The sequence below is a fragment of the Harpia harpyja genome, chromosome 7, assembly GCF_026419915.1.
Source record: "Harpia harpyja isolate bHarHar1 chromosome 7, bHarHar1 primary haplotype, whole genome shotgun sequence".
Lineage (NCBI taxonomy): Eukaryota > Metazoa > Chordata > Aves > Accipitriformes > Accipitridae > Harpia > Harpia harpyja.
Genome location: NC_068946.1, coordinates 31,125,722 through 31,147,161, shown reverse-complemented (window position 1 = coordinate 31,147,161; position 21,440 = coordinate 31,125,722). Strand labels below are relative to the sequence as shown.

Here is a 21,440-nt window from a genome sequence, read left to right as displayed (position 1 = left end):
ATGGTCATACATTTGGATGGTGGAATCTCTTTCTTTTTCAGAAGAAATAAAAATATTCTTTCTTTCTGAATTGCTTCCATGTGTAGCTTAATGACAGAACACACATTTTTTTTAAGTGACTCACATATTTTCAACGAATTACTTGAAACCAACAGGCAAAAAAGACTCAATCACAAACATTTGGAAAAAAAACCCACTGTGGGGACATAAAACATCTCAACAAATAATGAAGACAAAAGACTGAAATAAGAGTTCATGATTCATGAGGACAATGCAGAGGAAGTATACCTTTAGCTGGTGGAGTCATTTCCTTTTTAGGAGCAGCAGGTAGTACTTTTTCTTTTGGAACAGGTTTCTTTGGCACCGCTGGCACTTTAAAGACATTGGTAGTTTTTTAAGAACTTTTGCAGTATGAATATTATGTAAGAATAAAAGTTAAACAAAAGGCAAACAATGCAAAGAGTCAGAAAATCTAGAAAACTACAAAATACGGTGTCCTCAGTTGCTATTGAGTGGTGACCTTGCAGGCCACCCATCCAGACTATTTTGCTTGAATTCACATAGCTCGAGCCTTCAGTATTCACTGAATGAAAAACACTGCTCTTGTTGGGTGAATTTTTGACTAGTATAAGCCTTAGCAATTAAGTTTCATGAATTATCAGCTCTAATTAATACCAGCTGGGAATATGGTAAGGTTTTAATTTTCTATCAACTAACTCCCAGTCTTTATGCAAAAAAAGACCCCTTTCCCACTGATTTCATTCTGATAATTTGTATGAGAAACAGCTATAAAAGATAGCACAAAATGAATTTCTGGCAAATTAAGTGCTCTGAACAGAAAATTACAGAGCTCCAGACTGGTACAGAAACTCTACTAGCATCCACTGACAACTGCTATTCATGACACTTATCTTTTGTAGAGCCTGATACAGAGGACACCTATTAAGATTGTATGCACTCCAGCACATGATTAGGTAGAAGAAGGTCCTAGGGTTTTAGGATTCTGTAGGAAACTAGTTTCACTGACATGGTGCTATAGCTCAACAGACTTTTATTAATTGATTCATCTGCTTGTTTTCAATGATTAGCTATAAAATGTCACTTATAATTAAATCTTGAAGGTCCTGCCTGCACTTCCTTTGTCCTCAGAAAATAATTAGTCTCAGTTTTGATTTGTTAAAGAAATATTTTTTTAGTAACTTAATCCCTGTCTTTGACTGTACTGTGAAAGAAAGTTAAGGGTCTAGCAGTCAGATCAGAATAGGTAAATTAATGGATTTGGGGATTCAGAGACTTCGGGCAGAAGGCTGTGTTTTTAAATTTATCTAATAGCTAATGTACCTTTAGCTGGCGGAGCTTCTTTTTTAGGAACAGGAACAGGTACTTTTTCTTCTGGCAGGGGTCTTTTAGGCACCTCAGGCACTTTAAAAAATATTTCATTATGGATTTTAAGTTATTTATGGGGAATTACCACAGATACAAAGACAGCAAGCAGAGAAATCACTCATTTGTAGAGTAACCATCTCATCAATTATGCAGAGACAAGTGAGCAACCACTCGTCTCAGAGTTCTTGAGCAATGAAAGCTAAGGAATATCAGTGTACATCTTTCTGGTACATTTTAGATGCACTTTCTGTTTAGCATGAGGGATCCTATGATCATAAATTTAAATTATGACAAGGAAGGTTCTACATGAGTTTTAACATCTCTGTAACTCACAGGAGCTGAACTGGGCAAAAGAAACTAATATTGACACATAAAAATATTTGATACATGTTGAAGCTGAACTGCATCAGAAAATTATCATTTACTTTGCTTGTGTCATATCTACACTAGCTCACTCTTCGGCAGTCAGATGGGGAGTCCTCCCATTCCACTCTGAAGGGAAGAATTCCTTAGGAAGGAGTAGGAGAGAAACAATCTTTGAATGGATTTATCATTACCGGCAACAGACACACATAGGACTACAAATGGGGAAAAATATAAATAAACACCCAAAGGAGGCTTAAGCAGTAGCTGGGAACTCAACAAACTATAAGAATGAAGAAAACATGACTTGATGTACCTATAGCTGGTTGGATTTCGTAAACCTCCTCATATTTTTCATAGATCTCTTCCTTCTCCTTTAACTCATACTTTTCATAGACATCTTCTTTCTCCTCAGCCTCCTCTTCGTATTCCTGTTCCTGAATCTCCTTATATTTTTCAGGTTCTTCGGGTTCCTCATATGCCTCAATTTCTTCAGTTTCCTGAACCTTCTCAAACTCTTCAATACTTTCGTATGTCTCATACTTCTCATACTCTTCATATGCATACTCATACTTCTCCATTACAGGAGCAGGGACTTTTTCTTTCCGGGCAAGTTTCTTGGATACTTCAGGCACTTTAGAAACAGTATTATTGTTATTACCTTATAATGATTTAATTTCTTTTTTTTACAGTTAGTCAAGACGATCCACATAAACCCGAAAAGGTAGATGATAACCACAAGCATAAGTTACATTAAAATATAAGAACATGCTCCTGAAACGGTATATATATTACAAAGGATTTTAGGAATGAGGAGGAAAAACAAATATTTGGGAGGAATAAGAAGAAATATATCTGTACCTTTAGTTGGTGTTGGTTCTTTGGGTTTGGGCACAACAGTTGGCACTTTCTCTTCTGCAACAGGTCTTTTACGCACCTCAGGGACTTTAAAGATATGGATTTCTTTTAGGAATTTTTAAAAAAAAACACCTTAAGCAGTATAAGTAAAAAAGTACACAAAACAGAGCTTTATGGTTCTACAATGCGAACATTGATAATGAAGAGTTTTAACATCAATTCAAGCAGAAATCTCATACAACAAAGACAAAAGTTAGAAAGAAGAAGGTCAAGAGTATTTTTAGCACAAATATTAATTATAATCAGGAGTACATATACCTTTTGCAGCTGGAACCTCCACTTTTTCAGGGGGGGCAACAGGTACTTTCTCTTCAGGAGCAACCTTTTTAGGCATCTTGGGTACTTTAAAGATAGGACCTAACTTCAGTGTTATTTTGCACAGTTTTTAAATAGACACAAACCCAGAAGCTTACAAACAGCAGAACAGAAACTTACAGACAAACAAATAGTATAGTGACAAATATAATGAGAGACAGACATACTAAAATGTTCCTTGCTAAACTCAACTTGTATGAAGAATGTTATCTATTAATGATAATAGCACTTACAAACTGCAGTACCTTTGGCTGGTGGAGCTGGCACCTTTTTAGGAAGAGGTTCTTCCTCTTCAGGAACAGGTTTCTTAGGCATCTCGGGCACTTTAAAGACATTATTTTATTTTAAGAATGTCATCCACCAGTAGTATGAGAAAGACAACAGAAAACATACAAACAGACACAATGAAATAATAACTGATCTGCAGAATATATTTTAAATATTTTAAAGATGAAACAGAAATAAGAACAAACCACACTTTATATCCATAGGCAGAGTTCTTGAACAAGTTATATCATTTCAGAACTTATTTTTCACTAGGAATTTGACAGGCACTCTAAGACATCAATACAGAAAGACAGCAGGGACACAAAACTAACATAAATAACAAACAAAATAAAATAGAGACACTGAATGAGAATAACAACACATTGTTTTCCTAGGTATTAATTTATGTACCTTTTGCTGGAGGAAGCTCTACTTTCTCAGGCGTGCGTACAGGTATTTTTTCTTTTGGGACAGGTTTCTTAGGAATCTCTGGCTCTTTAAAGATATTATTTTGCAAACACATTTTAAAATTACTTTCAGAGCATTAAATACATGACAAAAACATGAAACAAGATCACAAGCTCCCCAAAAAGATCATTAAGATTTACATACAACTTAGAACAAGAAATAAAGATGAATTTTAATGAACAAAAAAGATCTCATGAGTAACTTGCAAGAAAAGATTGTGTACCTTTTGCTGGCATAGTTTCCTCTGGAATAGTTTCCTCTCCTTCCTCAGGAACAAAAATGGGAACCTTTTCTTCAGGCACAACTTTCTTTGCCACCTCAGGCACTTCAAAGATTATTTTAAGAAATTTACTTTCAGAACATCACAAAGAGAAATTCATAACATAAAACACAAGGACACCAACTTTAAAGTAACTATAGCAATAAAGATAAGGGAAACTCTATTAGTTATTTTTCACTCCCTGAAAGCAGCAAGGTGCAGTTGGGTTATAAGGATTATATGAGGATTAGCTCTTTTACCAATTCTTAATTACACAGCATCATTTCCAATGGAAAATATTAGCAAGATATGCCACAAATGAGAGGTTGTAGAAGATTATTAGCGTCTAATTTTTTACATAAAAATCTTCCAGTGTCTGCTTTTCATTTTTTTTCTAAAAAACTCAGCTGCTGAGGTAGAAGTTGCTCAGCACCAAAGGGTGGCCTCTGCAGTAGTCTGTCTCCACTTCGAATACTATATTTAGGGTATATCTTCTGGTTATTTGTATGGTCAGTTGTGATTTGATGCTATTTTTATATAAGTTTGGCTTAAAGTCTTGAGATTTTAGCATACTTTCAAGGTACAAGTCAGAATAATCTCCCTGAATTGAAGAATTTCCAGGTAAAGGCCCATAAAATATTATTCCAGGTATTTTGTTTAAACATATTTAAAAATAATGTAAACATTAGTTCTGAATAATGATATTACAATGAATTATTTAATTCACAGCAATCACTTAAAATGGAAAACAAGCAGATCATTCAAGGCCTGACTCTCAGCCCACTGAAGTCAATAACAAAATAGACAATCAAGCCCTGCCTGAGACCTAGCACTACAGGGGAGCAGCAGGGTGCTACAACCAAGGATCTGACTTTACATGAGTATAAATTTATTTTTAAAATGAGGTTCCACTGAGATATGAAAATGTAAGGGAGAGGCATTATCTGCATGCACCACAATGTGATATACCTTTAGCTGGTGGAATTTTCTTTACTTTAGGAACTGCAACAGACACTTTTTCTTCTGGGACAGCTCTCTTGGGCACCTCTGGCACTTTAAAGATATTGTTTTGATAAGAAATGTTCAATTACTTTTAGAGCATCAAAGCTACTGAAACCACAGAACAAAGTCACAAAGACCAATAATAAGAAGAAAACTCCCCTCAGAAGGATAATGAAGGTTTACATCCAGCTTAAAACAATCAATAGAGATGAAGATCTTTAAATGAACTGAACAAACCTCTCTGATAATTTTCAAGAAGGAATGGTGTACCTTTTGGTGGTATCTCTGGAACAGCTTCCTCTTCCTCTTCTTCTTCTTCAGGAGCAAAAATAGGTACCTCTTCACGGCGAGGTTTTGGTATTTCTGGCACTTCAAAGACAGTATTTAATTGTAGAAAACTTAGACACAACATCAGAAACTGAGAGACATCTTACACAGAAGCTAAGGAGTATGAATCAGCAAGTACCTTTGTCACAAAATGCTATGATACTTCAGTTAAATTCTAATAACAAATGTACAGAAACAGTAAGAAGCATCATCCACGTGTTCAGTTATAAGAAGAGATAGCTTTGGTTGGTGGAGGTTCTGGCTTTTTATGTATAGGGACAGGTACTTTTCTGGAACTTTCTTGGGCACTTCAGGTACTTCAAAGCCATTTTTGTTTAAGAAATTAATTTCCAATGTAACATAAAACATAGTAAAATGCTAACTGTATAAGTGATATTAAGATAACTACACAAATACGGTAAAATTTGTATATGAAATATAACATTGATTTTATCCACAGATTTATGCACAGATGTAAACTTACAAACATACAGACTACAGCATTACAAACTGGCGTAGTAAGGCTAAGGGGGAAGTCTGGCTGTTTTGGTATATTGTTTATCATTTGGAGCATCTGTTTTTGAAACAACAAGTAATTTTAAATAATTTAGATATATAAGATTCAAAAGAGAAAGACAATACAAGACACAAACATAGAAATTTTCAAAGTGTAGAATAAGCATAGCACCTGTGACTAACAGAAACAGCCACAACACAGTCTCCTGATCAAACATAAGTCAGTGAGTGGTTCTGTATCAAACACACTAGGATAAGGAATGGGATTGTTACTTGCAGTCTTCTAAAGCTGAAGAAACAAAACTAGAATTATGCAGTTGAACCAGAAACTGGTGTACCTTTGGCTGGTGGAGGTTCTTCTACTTTTTTACGCACCGGGACAAGTACCTTCTCTTCTGGCACAGGTTTCTTTGGTACTTCAGGCACTTTAAAAATATTATTGTAGTTTAAGAATTTTATTTTTGAACCATAAGGTAAAGAACAATTATAGAATCAATAAAGTGGAATGACAAGAACTGTCAAGAATAGAAAACTCTCTTCACTCTACATTACATTAAAGAGGAAAGGTGAACAAACACCGATTTTTAAAATATTTTTTTTTAACACATTCAGCCAAGGGCTGATATACCTTTGACAGGTGGAACTTCTTTCTTTTTTGGTACAGGAACAGGAACCTTCTCTTCTGGCACAGGTTTCTTCGGCACGTCTGGAACTTAGTAAGATATTATTGTAAATTGAGCTTGGCATAAGACTGTAAAACACCATGACGCACAAGCCCGTGACACTAAACAATTGAACACAAACACAAAGAACCACAATTCTTAAGAGTCTTTAACTATTCCAGTGTTTAACACAAGCAAGAAGATAAATGAAGTCTAGAAAACCTTTCTGATCACAGCTAATTACAAGTTAATATACCTTTAGCTGGGGGAGCTTCCTTCTTTGGCACTTGGACTTTCTTTCCAGGTACAGGTTTCTTTGGCACCTCAGGCACTTCAAAAACATTATTTTGGTTAGAAAATAATCCACAAACTATTCAAAACAGAAATGAAACTAAAAAGACAGTGGCACAGACATTTCATATGAAGACACCCCTCCAAAAAGAACAGAAAAAAATAATGGTCAAGTAAGACATCTGAAAAATACTGTGAATTACATATTCAGAGGATGTCTGCTAACATAAAGACACAATATATACCTTCTGCTGGAGGAGCTTCTTTTTTCTTCAGAATAGGTGCTTTTTCCTCTGGAATAGGCTTCTTGGGAGCCTCAGGCACTTGAAAGATACCATTAATATTTTAGGTATTTACTTCTAAAACAACAGGAACTTCACAAGCATCACAAATACATACTCAAAACATACAGATACGATTTAACATAGTTTGATCATAAAGACAAAATAAAATAGCAAACAGGTTATACTAACTGCTATTATGTCCACTCTCGCTGCTCAGCCATTGAGGCCATCAATAAAAATGTTTTTAATTTCAGGGGCTTATTTGCTGATCAAAAGATTGAGTTAAGACAGAGTTTGACTTTTTAGAACCAGCTATTAAAGAAGATAAAGAAGCATCATGGTGGGGAAAATTGCAAAAATACTATTTTATTTTCTCCGCCAATTTTTGGATGTTTATTACAAACATTGTAAGAAACAACTATTTAATTGCTGTATTAGATATTTAGTGGTTTTACTACTTCTCCTTATTTTCCCCTAACATTTCTCAGGCATGGAATACTTTGCACCTGATCATGTTGGATAAGCCAATTTTGTATATGTAGTGAATATATATTGCTGATTACATTTTCTTCCTGAGAAATTTCCAAGTGCTTTCTACATGTAGAAAGCAAGCACATCAATTTTATCAGTTGGTTTACTTCAAACACAGAACTATGGACACATTATAAGTACCCAGCAGTTTATACCACAATTTGTTAGGTAACGGCAATGTTTACGAGTGGTTTACTTCAATGAAAAAAGAAAATCCTGACTGCTGAAATCAACGGATTTTCCCTTTAACTACAGTGAGGCAAAGGTTTCAACTAAAATGTTTCTTAATGTTTTTTGTACTCCAAAACCCAGAAATATGCATACAAGTTTTATGATGACAGGAGAGTAATCCCACTGGCTCTGAGCATACTGAAGAAAGTTTGGAGCACATACGAATTACACTTAACTACTACAACAGAGTAAAAGGAAATTTTAGCTAATCCTAATCTTCCTGTTCAGGATTAACCTGGCTTTTGCAGTCTACAGCCTGGCCTTTTCCTTACTAGGAAAAATGTGCTAATCAATATGTCAAAATTCTACTGCAAACAATATTAAATATTGTTTTGGCATTCATTAATTAGTCAAAAGAAATTTTGAACTTCTTTTTGGGGAAGAGACACTAAGGAATGATTTGAATCAGGACTGGAAAATATACATTTTTAAGAACCCTTAAATGATTACGTAATTTTGGAAAATCAGATATCGTTAGTCTATATCTTTATATTACTATGTAGAAAGGGTTTATTACCAAGATCTTGGTGTGACCTAGCTGTCCTCTCTAAGTAGTGAATACTGTGTTCATCCTGTACTAACAATGTTGAAAATTTACACCAGTACCATAAAAATTATTCCTAAGGAAAACACCTAAAACGAAGAATATTTAAATATGGCAATTTAATAGAACTTCTGTATCTTTGCTTTCTATGAACATATATTATTCCCTTCAAGAAATAAACAAACAAGAACTACGGGGTTTTCAAAGGTTTCTGAGAGGACGTCAATGCGACTTGTGTTCTTAAATTGCTTCTTTTCAAGTATCCTACCTATTTTCTAGATAAACATATTTTTTGTCTGTGATTACAGAATTCTCATAAATATTTCTAAGTATTTCAAGCACAATCTGATGGCAAAATTGCACCCCAGATGAGGATGAAGTAAAGCTCAGTTAAATTTTCTTAGTGGGTTATACAGACTTCATATGGAAGAGGAATGAACATGTATGAAATGGAACATTTAAATTTATAGAGGTAGTAGTAAAGAGTAGACATACAGCCATCACATGTTTTCTACACTATATACTAATCATTAAACATCTTGAAAAAAAGGCACACTGTAAAGCACACTGGAACATATTAAAGCAAAACTTTGGTATATTAACAGAATGAAAAGATACTTTGGTATATTAACAGAATGAAAAGATACTACTTTTTCTCACACAAATCCTAAAATTTAAGTATACCTCTAACTGGTGGGGGAGCCTCCTCTTCATACTGGGGAATTTCTGACTCTTCCTCCTCATATTCCTGAACTTCCTCTTCATAATAAGCAGCTGCTTCTTCATAACGGGTGACTTCTTCCTCTTCATATTGAGGAACTTCTTCATACTGAGGAACTTCCTCCTCATAGTGACTAACTTCTTCATAATGGTGGACTTCCTCCTTGTAATGGATTACCTCCTTCTCATATCTGGTGGCTTCTTCCTCTTCATATTTTGGAACCTCTTCTTCCTTTTTATAGTGAGGAACTTCAACATACCCTTTTTCTTTTCGGACAACTGTCTTGCGTACTTCAGGCACTTAAAAAGATATCAATTAAAAGAATCTTAAAATTTAGCACATAGATCGTACTAATAATAAGGATTACAAGGCATTGTCGAATAAGAATTAAACAAAAGGAAGAACATTCCACAGAAAACAAATCAATATTCACTGTACATGGAACATACAAGACACAAAAAACATTTATACCATATTTCAATACTCTATCCAGTATACCTTTGGCTGGTGGTCTTGCCATTTTTTTAGGAGGATAAATTGGTACTCTTTCTTCAATGATAGCCCTTTCTGGTACATCAGGCACTTAAAAGATACAGTACATTTACAATTAAGAATTTTTGAAAGTGTTATTTAAAAACAAAAATATTCTTGGCAAGAAACACACACACAAAAAATCTTACAAATACATGGCTGATACATAAAAGACAGTTGTGCTTATTGACACTGGACATGTAATTATGGAAGCCATTAGACTGCTATTCAATTAAGTAACAACAAGCATTTCAAGATTCCAATGTAAGCAACTGATACGATTCCTACTTCATCCACTGCTGCCATCAGTGAAGTTAAGCTTGCTAACGTGCAGAACTCAAAAGCCAAATTCAACCAATTACAAAATCATTAAATCCCACTCTCCTCTGTGGCAGCCTCTCTCCATAGCAGTGACACTTTGCACTACCTCAGTAATAGACTGAGTCCTCAATCACTGGTAACAAGAGATTTGTATAGGAAACTCTAGATGAAGATGAGGGAGCACATGGAGAAAACCTTTGTGAGTGACTAACAATGGATAAGAGCTCTGGTCTAATTAAAAGCAAAAGAATTAATTGCTCAGTGAGGAAGGTATTTTTCCTCTTCTCTTGATTGCTTTATAATGTGGCTTCTTTGTTCAGGCTTGGCAAGGAGCCATACCCTAGAAAAGCAGGATCCAAAAGATTAAGGTGTGAATATGTTCAGGTTTTAAGATTTTTTCAGGAAAGAATGCACACTATGTTTAAGCAGCCTGTTCTCTTTTCCAGAACAGCAATGCATAGGTCTTGTCTTCTGAGGCAGGTGTCTTTTTGGGAAATTTTTAACCAATATAACTGGAAACTGCATTAGCATTTTTACATCTGGGAGACTACTAGACTTGCCAAGTTAGAGAGTAACTTTGGCATTTTCTTAACAGATTGGATATCTTTTTTGATCTTTTTAAGAGATGGAATCCATTCTGTCAGTGACAGATTTAAGAATTTCTACATACTTTTGTCATGACAAGCTACAGTGAGCGCAGAGCGGCTGCCACAAGTCTTGATGGCTGCTAAGTGGGTGTTATTTTTGTGGTAATATGAAGAATGATCAGCTCTTTAAATATTTGCTAGCAGAGCCCTGCTTGATATTTAACTGTAAGTGCCAGGTACATCTGCATTTGAAATCTTAAACTAAAATTGGAACTGGTAACTTTGGTTGATTTGATAACAAAAACTGCATTGTGCATGACTGCCCTTGCCAGGAGGCTCAGGTTCCTTTGGATTCTTTTGTCCTAGCTACAGCACCTCTATGTGGTATCCCATGGGAGAACTGTTGCATTTAATGTCCTTCTGCTTTGACCGTTTTTTTTCCAGACCAGCCAGCATATTACCCCTGCCTTACAGAAAGCTGGTTAAAGATCCTCTTCCATCCTTCTCTTAGTACTCACGATCTGTCTGTCCCCCCATCATTCTCCAACAGAGAGACGAAATAGATTATTTAACTTCACACTGATGTGATTGTATTAATCTTTCATGATATGAATATGATAATGTTATCAACAGCAGCAGATCTGAAAGGAGTAAGTATGAGGCATCTCGTGGGTCATTTTTCACAAATCAATAGATTGCCTCCAAAAGTAATAGAGCATTGAGTTTTCTTTAAAAGCTGTGGACTTTGTTCAAAGCCCTTGAGCTGGCAGGTCCAATATATGGGATTGTGCTAAGTCTGTCAGCCAGGTAGACGACAGCAGGGGTAAGGTTTTTTTCTTTGACCTTCAGATTTAGGTGGGGAGTTGCTGTCACAGAACAGGAAAGGACAGGGTTTCTTTTCAGAAGAGGAAAGCACGTTAATATAAATGAAGGAAAAGGCTGCCCTGTTTCCCCTCAAACGTCAGATAGGTAGCAAGATTTGCAAAGGAAGACCTGGAGAAATGGTTATGCTTCCACTATGACAACAGCAGTAAGCCAGGAGGAAAGATTTAAGCCTTTTGTGAGAAAGGAATACTGTCCTGTGGTATTCTACAAGCTTCACTTTCAGGATAAACTGGCCATCTGCACAGGACATGAAATTGTGTTTTGTTGTCTTTTTGTTGTTTGTTTGTTTGTTTTTTTAAAGTAGATTTCAAGATGTAAATTTAGACATAAAATCTTTTTAGTCCTTTCATACCTGTGTATGAAATCTCCTTTTCTGTGTGAAGAGAAATGGATACTTCCTCTGACATAGCCCAGTGTTCTTCTTCTGTTGGTTCTTCAAAGACAGAGTCTAACGTTAATATTTTTCTCTGGTGCAATATCATGTACAATAATAACTATACCATTTGGGGTTTCTTAGAAAACTAGTTATTATTTCCTGACACATCCCATACCCAGAGTAACTGGGAAAAATACATCTCGTAGTGTTTCTCAAAGACTCTTGTTATGGTTCCCTTGGGACTATGGTGCAACATAGTGGTGGACTTGGTAGTGTTAAGTTAACAGTTGGACTTGATGATCTTAAGGGTCTTTTCCAACATAAATGATTCTATGACTTTAACATTAGAACTTCAAGAAAGGTGCCAGACCAGCAGGCTTGAAGCTCTGGTGGTATTGTACAAGGACAGCCTGTTCATAGGTTAATCCATGGGCATGAGTACCTTGTGGTGGTGGAGACACTTTTCTTTTTGGAACAGCAATGGATACTCTTTCTTCTCTTCCAATTTTCTTCAGTGCTTCTGGCACTTTAAAGATAGTAATTGTAAGAATTCTAAATTCTAAAAGAAATCATATACTTTTTGAAGTTCATATGAAAGAATTATGGACAAACGATTATGGGGAAATAGTACACATTTACATAACAAAGATGCCTATAATAAACACAACAATCACACCAGACACACAAACATAAAGACATTTAAATTAACAGAGAAAATGACCAGCCGCATAGTAGCTAGATATGCATTATTTTGAAAACTACTTGTTTGGGGGGTTCCAGGAATAAATTCCCCAGATAAATTAGACACTTTGAAACATGCAATTTTAGTAACAGCAGAAATATAGTTAAATATTAAAATAATATCTACCAAAATAATACATATAATATTAGAATAACAGATATATAGAGACCAAAATACATCAAAATCAAACGCCATATTGACACATCATGAAGTAAGATGGAATGATTGAGATGAAAGTAAGATGCAAAATATTTGCCTCTAGGCTCTTCAGAAATGTAATTAAACCACAGAATACCACACATACGTAACAAACTCACTTTTCAAACACAAGAAAATCACAGAAACAGAAGACATATTTGTAAGTTTGAAACCCTTCACTGAATATTGACAATGTTATAAAACATTGATAGTTCTTTTCTAAATGTATTCATTGTTATTTCACTTCTTCACTGAGTAAATGTTTTCACTCAGCTTTCCAAAGCTCTTAGGCAGCCAGAGTGATCAATGAAGTTAAATAGTAGCTAGAAAATGCAAGGAATGCAGGTGTGTGACTGTTCTCTGTCACCTTCTGCATTCTTTTGCAGGTGAGAAGACAAATGTCCTTTTCATTTATAATCAAGTCAAGAGAGACTGGGATTTGATTAACCAGGCAGATGGTGAGTATGATGCACATGGACATCTGATATTTAGAAGCCTTCTCTACTTTCAAAAGAACTTGTATACCTTTAGCTGGTGGAGCTGCCACTTTCCTTGAAACTGGAACAGGTACTTTGTCTTCTGGCACAGGCTTCTTGGGCACTGCTTGCATTTTTTAAAAAAAAGTTTGTTTTAAAAGATTTTGAATTAATCACAGTTTATTAACATAATCAGATGACAAAACACAAATGCAGAAACTTGACATTTTTTCAAGTCAAATAAAAAAAAGACAACAACCACTGAACATTACAGCTTGTGTTACAAAATTAGACATTATAAATATAAAACAGTATTCTGAAACAAGACCTCTTGTGTAGCTCTTAAAAATTATGTACCTCTTTTTGGTGGAGCCTCCTCTTTTTTAGCAACGGCAACTTTTTCTTCTGTGATAATTTTCCTGTGCACTTCAGTCACTTAAAAATAGTAAGTGTAAGAATATTTAATTGCAATATTTGAAATGCAGCTATATGTAAGTTTTTTCTACTTAATCTGATTTTTTTTTTAAAAAACGATGCTAAGTAAACTTCAACAGCAACAAAAATGAGACACTGCAGAAGAGCGTACTTCACAGCCATAGCACAAAGATGAGTAAATAGTCAAAAGAAAGGGGAGATCCAAACAGAGGTTACAGATACTAAAACCCAAAAATTTATTTAAGTAAAATGCCTAAGCACAAATACTGCAAGGCCAAACAAAAAGAATCTCCATGGTAATAATATTCTCGGTTTGTTTACCTTTGGTTGATGGAGGTTCTTCAACTTGTATCTCAAAAGTGGGCACCCGTTCTTCTGGAGGTTCTTAAAAAAGATTGTGCAACTTTAGAAAGTTTGATTGATTTCACCAACAGGCATAAGATAAAAGATGAAATAACATAAATCTCATCAAGACAACACAGGCCACAGGCCACATTGTAGACAAATGGACATAAGTACATGTTTAATGTTGAAGAAGTTTGATATGTGAGATATATTTTTTTATCAACATGCATATATATTAAAGATGGAATACAGCAAAAAAAGCATTTTTTGCAAGGAACAAACCACTGATATACCTTTTGCTGGTGGAGCCTCCATTTTTTTAGGCACATGGACAGGTACCTTCTCTTTAGGAACTGCTTTCTTACGAACTTCAGGAACTTTAGAAAAATGAGTAAGATGAGAAGGAAGATGAGAAAGAATATTAAGGTCTATTTGTAATTGTCTACTATATCACAATGTGTTTTACTCAGTTAACACAAACAGTACTACTTTTCATCATACAGGATGGAATTTGACACAACCATTCATCACTGGAAGCAGACACTACCCACATCAACACGTACAAACAAGACAGTAAGACAAACATAATCCCCTTGAAGATACATCAGCCAGATGAGGAATTGGTTTATACCTTTAACTCCTGGAGCTTCCTTAGGGGCAGCTGGAACTTTTGGTTCAGGGACAACTCTCCTATGCTTCTCAGGCGCTTTAAAAGATTACAATACATAGTTTTACAAAGAGGAGGAGTATCACTGTAACATGCACATATTTCCTTAATACAAAAAACCACAAATGGAAATAAACATACAGTAGGAACATAACACTCAGAATGATGAAACAACCAATATTTTGTAATGAAAAGAACATATACCTTTAGTGGGTGGGACTTCCTCTCTTTTAGGAACAGTTACCCTCTCCTCTATGTAGTAAGACTCTTCTTCACTCACTTAAAAAGAGTAAAATAAAAAAATACTTGAGTTTAAGTATTTGACATCTGTTAGTGTCTTTATGGCCCTAGTAAGCAACAAAATATTTGTTAGACAAGAATAAGTAGTGTGATTTTACTAACAGGCACCTCTGGTATTACAAAATTTACATTCAAACCATCCTGCTCCCTCTGAAGCCAATGGAAAAACTCCAAGCAACTTAAATGGATCTGAGATTGAACTCTCATCTTGTATTTCTGTGTAGTTTGAAAATGCTCAGTAGTTGAAGTACTAGATCAGCACTTTCCATTCCTCTGTCTACTAGTTCACTAATGTTGGAATTTGTCCACTCCAAGAAAGCCTCTCTCCCAAATACTGAGAAAATTCCTTGACTAAAGCCATCCCTTGAAAATACTTTCTACGGTGTGACTTGTAATGGAAATTGAATCAATCAGTGTATGTTAACATCCTTCACAGCATTATGTTACCACCAATAAACTTACAGGTGGAAACAATTTAGTCATTTTCCTGTGAAATGGTCTGAGGAACCAGAGTGCACCATGATATTCTGAAGGACCTTTACTTCATCCAAGCAACCTGGTTGAAGAGGAACTTCCAACAGAGAATTTTTGTAAAAAAAAAAAAAGAAGGGCTGATAATTCCCAACATCCAAGAGATACCTCATTATTTTCACTGTATCAAAACAGCATTAACTACTACACTTTTCAAAAGCAAGTAATAGAAATTGTACACATTCTTAGCACTAAAGTTCATAAGATATGAAACATTTATATAGTAGTAAATTTTTCTTTATGAATAGAGTAGATATTAATCCACACTATTTTTGGTACAAAACAAAAACAACTTTTTGCTTTTGCCTAGTATTCCTGAATTGTGGTCGTACCTTCAGAAATCTCTTCTTTGTGAATGGAAATAGACACTTCCTCCATTTCTTCTTCAGCCCATTCTTCAACTGTTGGTTCTTTAAAGAAAATTATTTGTTTTAGTATTTTTGCTGGGTGGGTGGATGGATGGATGGATCAAAGGATGGAGAAGATGAAGACCAATTCATACAAGTTCTATATGACAATGACAGATATGCATACAATGCAGAAAGTGCTGTGCACACACATATGTATGATTTGCTCTAAATGATGTGTTTTGTCCATGCCCCATGTACCCTATTGTATGCTGTTGTAACTTTCAAATATCCTTTACTAGTCAACTGTCAGTCCATCAGAATGCCTCAGCTCCCCAAACTTCCCCATCACAACAGCTGAGGGGGGAAACAATAGCCAAAGAGCTAGAGGGTGCTCCTTGATCCAGCTACATGAAAGTGAGAAGGACAGGAATGAGATGAGAAGGGTAGGTCAAGAATTGAAAGGAAAGCCTGGCATGGGCACATCTACAAATGTGACTGTATTAGGGAAAACATCAATTTGTTCTGGGGTAAAAGGTTAATTTGCAAGAGACAAACAGAAACTAACACTGCACGTATCCATATGAATATATATTTTCATGTTCCTATTTTAGATAACTTCCATATCTGCTTTTAAAAACTCATCTATGCTTTTTAATAGAATATGTAAATTGTCTTGACTGACTAGTTATTAATGGGATATAAAAACTGTCAAAATGTTGATTTCAGCCACCTGAAGCAGATATTTTGTGGAATTATACTGACTTAAAACAACTGATCTCAGCCTTCCCTGAGTATGAGAATGTGAACTAAAAGCTGGTGAGAAGCTAACACTGCAGAGAGAAATAAAATCGTTATCTGCAGGGCTACAGAGAGCTTTGTAGGGAGTATGACAAATAGATGGTTACAGTCCTAATTAGCGGAGTCTAAACTCAACACTATACATCCATACTTCTTACTATGATTTCATGAGAGCCTGATCCGAAGATCAGTGTATTCAGTGGTAGGGTTTCCATTCCTGTCAATGGGGTGGGATCCTAGCATTCAAGACTGAAATGGTAAACGCACTCAGGAGGCTCTTAACTGCCTATAAGTCTGTAAAACGTTCAAGACAAAACTCATGAAGATAACTAACACAAAGTTTTTGTGTGTTTTAATCTTGGTATTAGAACAATAGACTTGTAGACAAAGCACAAGTTTCTCAGTATTGTCTGTTTATAGTGTACCTTCATGTGGTGGGATTTCCTCTGGAATGTCGACAGATATTCTTTCTTCTGTAATAAGTACTCTTTCTTCAAAAGTGGCTTTCTTCTGCACTTCAGGCACTTTGAAAGATAATAATACTAAATGTATGCTTTTCTAATTCCATTGTGAAAGCAATGTTGCAAAATGCTAATCTAAGTTTCCAAAGAATTGCTTAAGGGTACTGAGCACATAACATAACAGATTTAATATTTAGAAATAATATTTTTACAAGTATTGCACAACACATACAACATACTGTAATGATTCATTGTCACTAAATCAGAACAACAGAATTCACAGGGGAAGCACAAATCAATGACTGATAACTATACAGAACATATAAACAGAAGCTGAGAAAGAGCACATTCTTTCATTCTCATGGAAAGCATACCTTTAGCTGGAGGAGCCTCAACTTTTTTAGGAACAGCAGGAGATACTTTTTCTTTAGCAACAGGTTTCTTAGGAACCACAGGCACTTAAAAAAAAGGTATTTACTTTTAGGACCTATAAAATGCAAAACTGGCATAACATCACGTAACAGAAATGTATCATTCAAGAAGATTACACATGGACATATTTTGCTTACAAAACACAACAGCTGAGCAAGCTGAGACAAATGCAATGTTCTAAAGGCTACAATAAATGATATTACAGTGAACAACATTGTACCTTTTGCAGGTGGAGCTTCTTCTACTTTAGGAACATGCGGTACTTTTTCTTCTGGGGCTGGTTTCTTAGGTACTTCTGGCACTTCAGAGAATTATAATAATATTAAGTAACTAAAATTACAGGTGTTTTATAACTGCATCTATAATAGTTATCTGCAAAACTGACACAAAAGATACATAGCTAATGTAACTGAAGTATAACTAAAACCAGATTAACTTAAGAATCAAAACCAAATTGGATATAAACAAGATGCTTAAGATAACAAGAAATGAATGTTTCTTATTTAAGTGTACCTTTAGGTGGTGGAGCTTCCTCTCTTTTTGGAATAGCAATTTTTTTCTCTGGGGGAGCTCTCTTAGGCACCTCTGGCACTTAAAAAAGATAAAATATAAGATAACTGAATTCTATACTTCAAAGATTTATTGCAGTATTATAGAATTTCATTAATCCATTTATAAGAATATCAAGACACACCACATAACACATTCATACACTTCTTAACATATAAAAGTATGAGACAAGAGCAACATATATTTGAAAAAAAAAAAACAAACCACAAACCAGTCTCTGCAAGACATTTTTTTAAAACACAAACATGCTAACGTACAGGCTAACACACACACACACAAAAGATATTAAACAGGTACATGTATACTCCATCACTAAGTATACCTTTGGCACGTGGAGGTTCTTCTTTGGGAGCAGGAACATGTACTTTTTCTTCAGGCACAGGTTTTTTAGGCACTCCAGGAACTTAAAGGTATTAAAATTTGTTTGAGTAATCTTTCTAAGGCTTTTGAGTTTGTCTTAGATGAGAACAGACATACAACATAACACACAGACTATATTTATCAAATGCTTATATTGAGAAGCAAATAGTAGTTAGGAAAACAGCAAAATAGTACAGGACAGGTTAAAGTGCACATTCAAAAGGTACTGTACCTTTTGCTGGGGGAGCCACCTCCTTTTTAGCAACAGCAACTTTCTTTTCTGGAACAGGTTTCTTGGGGACTTCAGGCACTTTGGAAAACATTGTCAAAGTGAGAGAGCTTTAGTTTTTGGACCACTCATCCAGACTTCAGTAATCCAAGATTGCTTTAGAGAACATAGTGTCTGGACAAGGAGCTGAGCACTGCAACATAATATAATGTACAACCTTTTTGGACACACAGTGGACTATACGGGAAAGACACTATCATACAGTACAAAATTCCAATGTTAACATTACTGCACTATCACTTTTCATGGCACTCTGTTGAAGTAAACACAGCCTACCCTTGTCTGCAAAAGCCACACAACCTCAATACAAACAACAAGCACAAGATTGTTAGCAAAGAGAAAGGCCAAAGCTGAGACAAATGCAAGCTGTAAGCTAAGTTATAGCACAAATGAAAAAGTGAAAGTATGGAGATAATGCAAAATCAAATAATGCATATGGAGATAATGCAAAACCAAAGCCACATAGAGAGTAAATTCATAAATATATTCAAGAAAACATGAAAAATAATATAATAAAAGACAATTTGTTTGGTTTTAGGTTTTTTACTAGGGCAGTAGAAATACCTTTAGCTGGTGGAGCTTCTTTTTTAAGGACAGGAGTGGGCTTTCTTTCTTCTGGAACATGCCTCTTTGGTATCTCAGGCACTTTAAAGAGATAGGTGGTGAACACTTAGGAGACAGTAAAAATATTTGGTAAATCACAGTAGGCTACTTTCAACACGCTGGACAAGCAAACACTATATGTCAAAAAATAGGCTGTTTTGTCAAACAAATACAATATGCGCATCTCAAAAAAAAGCTATTTAAAGAATTATTTAAAGCAGTGATGAAGAAGAATTAGATTTAGAAATGCAGTAGGGCTTGAACTTTTGAGAGTAGAGCCATAGAGAAATGGAAAGATCTCAGTTCTGATATGCTATCCTTTGGTAAAGAGTGGTACAGGCAGATAACGTGAAAGTTCAGAAAAATGGAGCGCATTTTCTGAGCACTACAAAGATTTTATTTACCTTCAACGTGAGGGATCTCCAGTTCTGTAGAAATTACTTCTTCTTCCTCTTCTTCCTCCTCTTCTATTTCCTTATGTGCTACAATAGGAATTGTAAAAATATAAATTTGGAGATAGGAAATACCAACAACTGTAGTAAATCTGAAAAGCTTTTAAGAAGATATTATGTGTGTCCAATACACAAAGGTCACTGAAACACATATGCTAATATGTAAAAAAATTTCATCCAGAAAACGGAGAGCATGTGCAAATCTCACAATGAGTTTTGATTAACTACAGATTCAAATTGTTTTAAAAATCTTAAACATTGATTAGCCTCTCATTCTTAATCAATCTACCTTCAATCGGGTAAACAGCTTCAAAGAATCTTTCTTCAACTGTTTTCTCATGCTCTGTTGGCTCTTCAAAGAAAAGCATTTGAACAATGTTAAGATAAAATAGTTGAAATGTTGACATCTATTAATCTAAAGAAAACTGAGGCTACATAACACAATAAACAAAAAGAAGCAATGCATATTGAAAGACAAGTACACGATGTGTCTAAATATGTAATTTGCCATACATAAAAATAGATTAAAAGAGAATCTCTTAGGACTGAAATATTGTTTTGATTTGGGTGCACAGATTTTTGGTTTTGTACATACCTGTGACATATGAATACTCTTCTTCTCTGTGGACAGAAACCGACATCTTTTCTTCTGAAACAGTCCATGTTTCTACTGTCGGTACTTTAAAGACAGGATTTTGTTTTAGTATTTTATATTCTAGATCCACATTAGTGGTAGTCAGCATGTGAGTTTTTATCAAATCTGTATCTGTATTGCACATTTAAGTCTTAGACATATTTAGACAGTCAGTATTCATATTCTAAAATACTGAACGCAGAACAAACATACAATTATAAAATTTAGCATCTGTTAAAAACTGAAGACACAGACACCTTTAACCTGAAAATTTAAAATAAATGCATGCACAGGATTTGGAAATAGCATATTAGAAGCATTCCAAAGGTGGTTCTTCAAAGAAATGTTGGGTCACTGGGCCATTATTATGTAAGCATAGGCCAGCAGGCAGAATAGATGAAGAAAAAGCTAAATCATACTGCAATATCCTGTAGGCTGTTTAAACAACAATCAGAAGGCTAGCCACAAACATGTTAAAAACAGACTATGAAAGATAAAAGCATGGTGCATATATTATTTAAATACTGAGAGTAGTCACAGCATGACTAGTACAATAGACCCAGGTACATACACACAGGCCCACATATTTGCAAGAAGCACAAGACAACACAGGGTGCTGGAAAAAATGTAAACTGCAATTGAAAGATGCTGATCTGTACCTTCCTTTTTCATAACTTTTTCCTCAATGATCATTGGTGTAGGTTTTGGTGGTAGAACTTTCTTGGTAACTGTTGGCATTAAAATTTTGTTACTCAGTCATGTATTTAGCAAAGAGATCAAAATAAGTCTACAGCTATGTAACAATGATGTTGAAAATACAACAAACAAGACAAACATAATCTAACTCAGTAGCTAAGTCAGGCTCCTTGGAGCCATGCAAAGCAACAGAAGGAATGTGTTTGCTTCTTTTTATTGCTACCATCTAAAGGGTTTAGGTAACTCAGGGCATTTAGTACACACGTCATATCCTGACATATATTGAATTGCAGACATCAGATTCCTGCTGCAGAAT

At 35.1% G+C, this 21,440-nt stretch overlaps 1 protein-coding gene across 25 annotated transcripts in view; it reads right to left on the bottom strand.

The window, feature by feature from the left end:
• TTN (titin) overlaps positions 1-21,440 on the bottom strand; it is a 245,697-nt gene that overhangs the window by 131,637 nt on the left and 92,620 nt on the right. For 12 of the 25 annotated variants that reach the window (XM_052793469.1, XM_052793487.1, XM_052793478.1 and 9 more), the window contains 36 exons: positions 21,088-21,156; positions 20,390-20,473; positions 20,084-20,146; positions 19,747-19,824; positions 19,304-19,384; positions 18,683-18,760; positions 18,413-18,493; positions 18,034-18,111; positions 17,741-17,821; positions 17,463-17,546; positions 17,053-17,151; positions 15,812-15,889; positions 14,853-14,927; positions 14,613-14,687; positions 14,275-14,358; positions 13,958-14,020; positions 13,559-13,636; positions 13,251-13,328; positions 12,228-12,311; positions 11,762-11,842; positions 9,584-9,667; positions 9,049-9,384; positions 7,020-7,097; positions 6,740-6,814; positions 6,450-6,533; positions 6,160-6,246; positions 5,249-5,347; positions 4,946-5,029; positions 3,941-4,042; positions 3,661-3,744; positions 3,228-3,305; positions 2,926-3,009; positions 2,611-2,694; positions 2,066-2,383; positions 1,342-1,422; positions 289-372 (listed from right to left, as the gene is read on the bottom strand). In XM_052793469.1, coding sequence (XP_052649429.1) covers positions 289-372; positions 1,342-1,422; positions 2,066-2,383; positions 2,611-2,694; positions 2,926-3,009; positions 3,228-3,305; positions 3,661-3,744; positions 3,941-4,042; positions 4,946-5,029; positions 5,249-5,347; positions 6,160-6,246; positions 6,450-6,533; positions 6,740-6,814; positions 7,020-7,097; positions 9,049-9,384; positions 9,584-9,667; positions 11,762-11,842; positions 12,228-12,311; positions 13,251-13,328; positions 13,559-13,636; positions 13,958-14,020; positions 14,275-14,358; positions 14,613-14,687; positions 14,853-14,927; positions 15,812-15,889; positions 17,053-17,151; positions 17,463-17,546; positions 17,741-17,821; positions 18,034-18,111; positions 18,413-18,493; positions 18,683-18,760; positions 19,304-19,384; positions 19,747-19,824; positions 20,084-20,146; positions 20,390-20,473; positions 21,088-21,156 — 3,414 coding nt within the window. The remainder of the gene's footprint in view (positions 1-288; positions 373-1,341; positions 1,423-2,065; positions 2,384-2,610; positions 2,695-2,925; positions 3,010-3,227; positions 3,306-3,660; positions 3,745-3,940; positions 4,043-4,945; positions 5,030-5,248; positions 5,348-6,159; positions 6,247-6,449; positions 6,534-6,739; positions 6,815-7,019; positions 7,098-9,048; positions 9,385-9,583; positions 9,668-11,761; positions 11,843-12,227; positions 12,312-13,250; positions 13,329-13,558; positions 13,637-13,957; positions 14,021-14,274; positions 14,359-14,612; positions 14,688-14,852; positions 14,928-15,811; positions 15,890-17,052; positions 17,152-17,462; positions 17,547-17,740; positions 17,822-18,033; positions 18,112-18,412; positions 18,494-18,682; positions 18,761-19,303; positions 19,385-19,746; positions 19,825-20,083; positions 20,147-20,389; positions 20,474-21,087; positions 21,157-21,440) is intronic. The other 13 variants (XM_052793472.1, XM_052793473.1, XM_052793476.1 and 10 more) reach the window with 13 other exon arrangements.